Source organism: Ailuropoda melanoleuca, chromosome 15 (genome assembly GCF_002007445.2).
Source record: "Ailuropoda melanoleuca isolate Jingjing chromosome 15, ASM200744v2, whole genome shotgun sequence".
In the NCBI taxonomy this organism is placed as follows: Eukaryota; Metazoa; Chordata; class Mammalia; order Carnivora; family Ursidae; genus Ailuropoda; species Ailuropoda melanoleuca.
Window position 1 is genome coordinate 82,443,314 of NC_048232.1, and position 549 is coordinate 82,443,862.

General features: G+C 63.9%; 1 protein-coding gene across 1 annotated transcript in view; it reads left to right on the forward strand.

Moving 5' to 3' along the window:
- Nucleotides 1-230, forward strand: part of CACNA1I (calcium voltage-gated channel subunit alpha1 I) — a 97,328-nt gene extending 97,098 nt beyond the window's left edge. The window contains 1 exon segment of the mRNA XM_034643687.1: nt 126-230. Within this exon segment, the coding sequence (XP_034499578.1) occupies nt 126-230 (105 nt within the window).
- The last annotated feature ends 319 nt before the right edge of the window (nt 231-549 follow it).

A 549-nucleotide genomic window follows, 5' to 3' on the forward strand; every position in this document is an offset into this window, starting at 1 on the left:
CCGCCCAGGCCCGAGCCGCAGCCGGGCCCGGGGGAGCGGCCGCCGGGGGACGCGGCGGGCAAGAGGAAGAGATGAAGGCGGCAGGGGCCCCGCCGGACGCCCCGTCTCACCTTCTTTTACCTCAGGAGCCAGGGGGCAGGCAGCAATACTTGGGCCGCAACCTGGGCGTCGCGCAGGGGCCCGCCGCGCCAGGCCGCCGAGAGGGTGGGCTTGAGCGGGGCCTGGGTTAGCCGAGGCTCGGCCGTGGCCCCCAGCCGTGGCCCCCAGCCGTGGGCCTTCCCGTGCATATACGTATACATATATATATGCATATATAGAGAGAGACAGACATATATATTTATTTTTTTTACTGAGAGCTTATGATTTCCAGAAAGTGCTAAAGTTGGGGGAAGGGGGGTGCGGGCTGGTGCCTGGACAGGGCTTTTGCCTAATGCTTAGGACCCAGGCCAGACCTACCCCAGGGTAGATGGTCCAGCTGGGGTGTCAGCAGCCGGGCTCTTTGGTATCTCCCCTGGGCTGGGAGTAGCTTGGGAGATGCTCTCAGGCCTC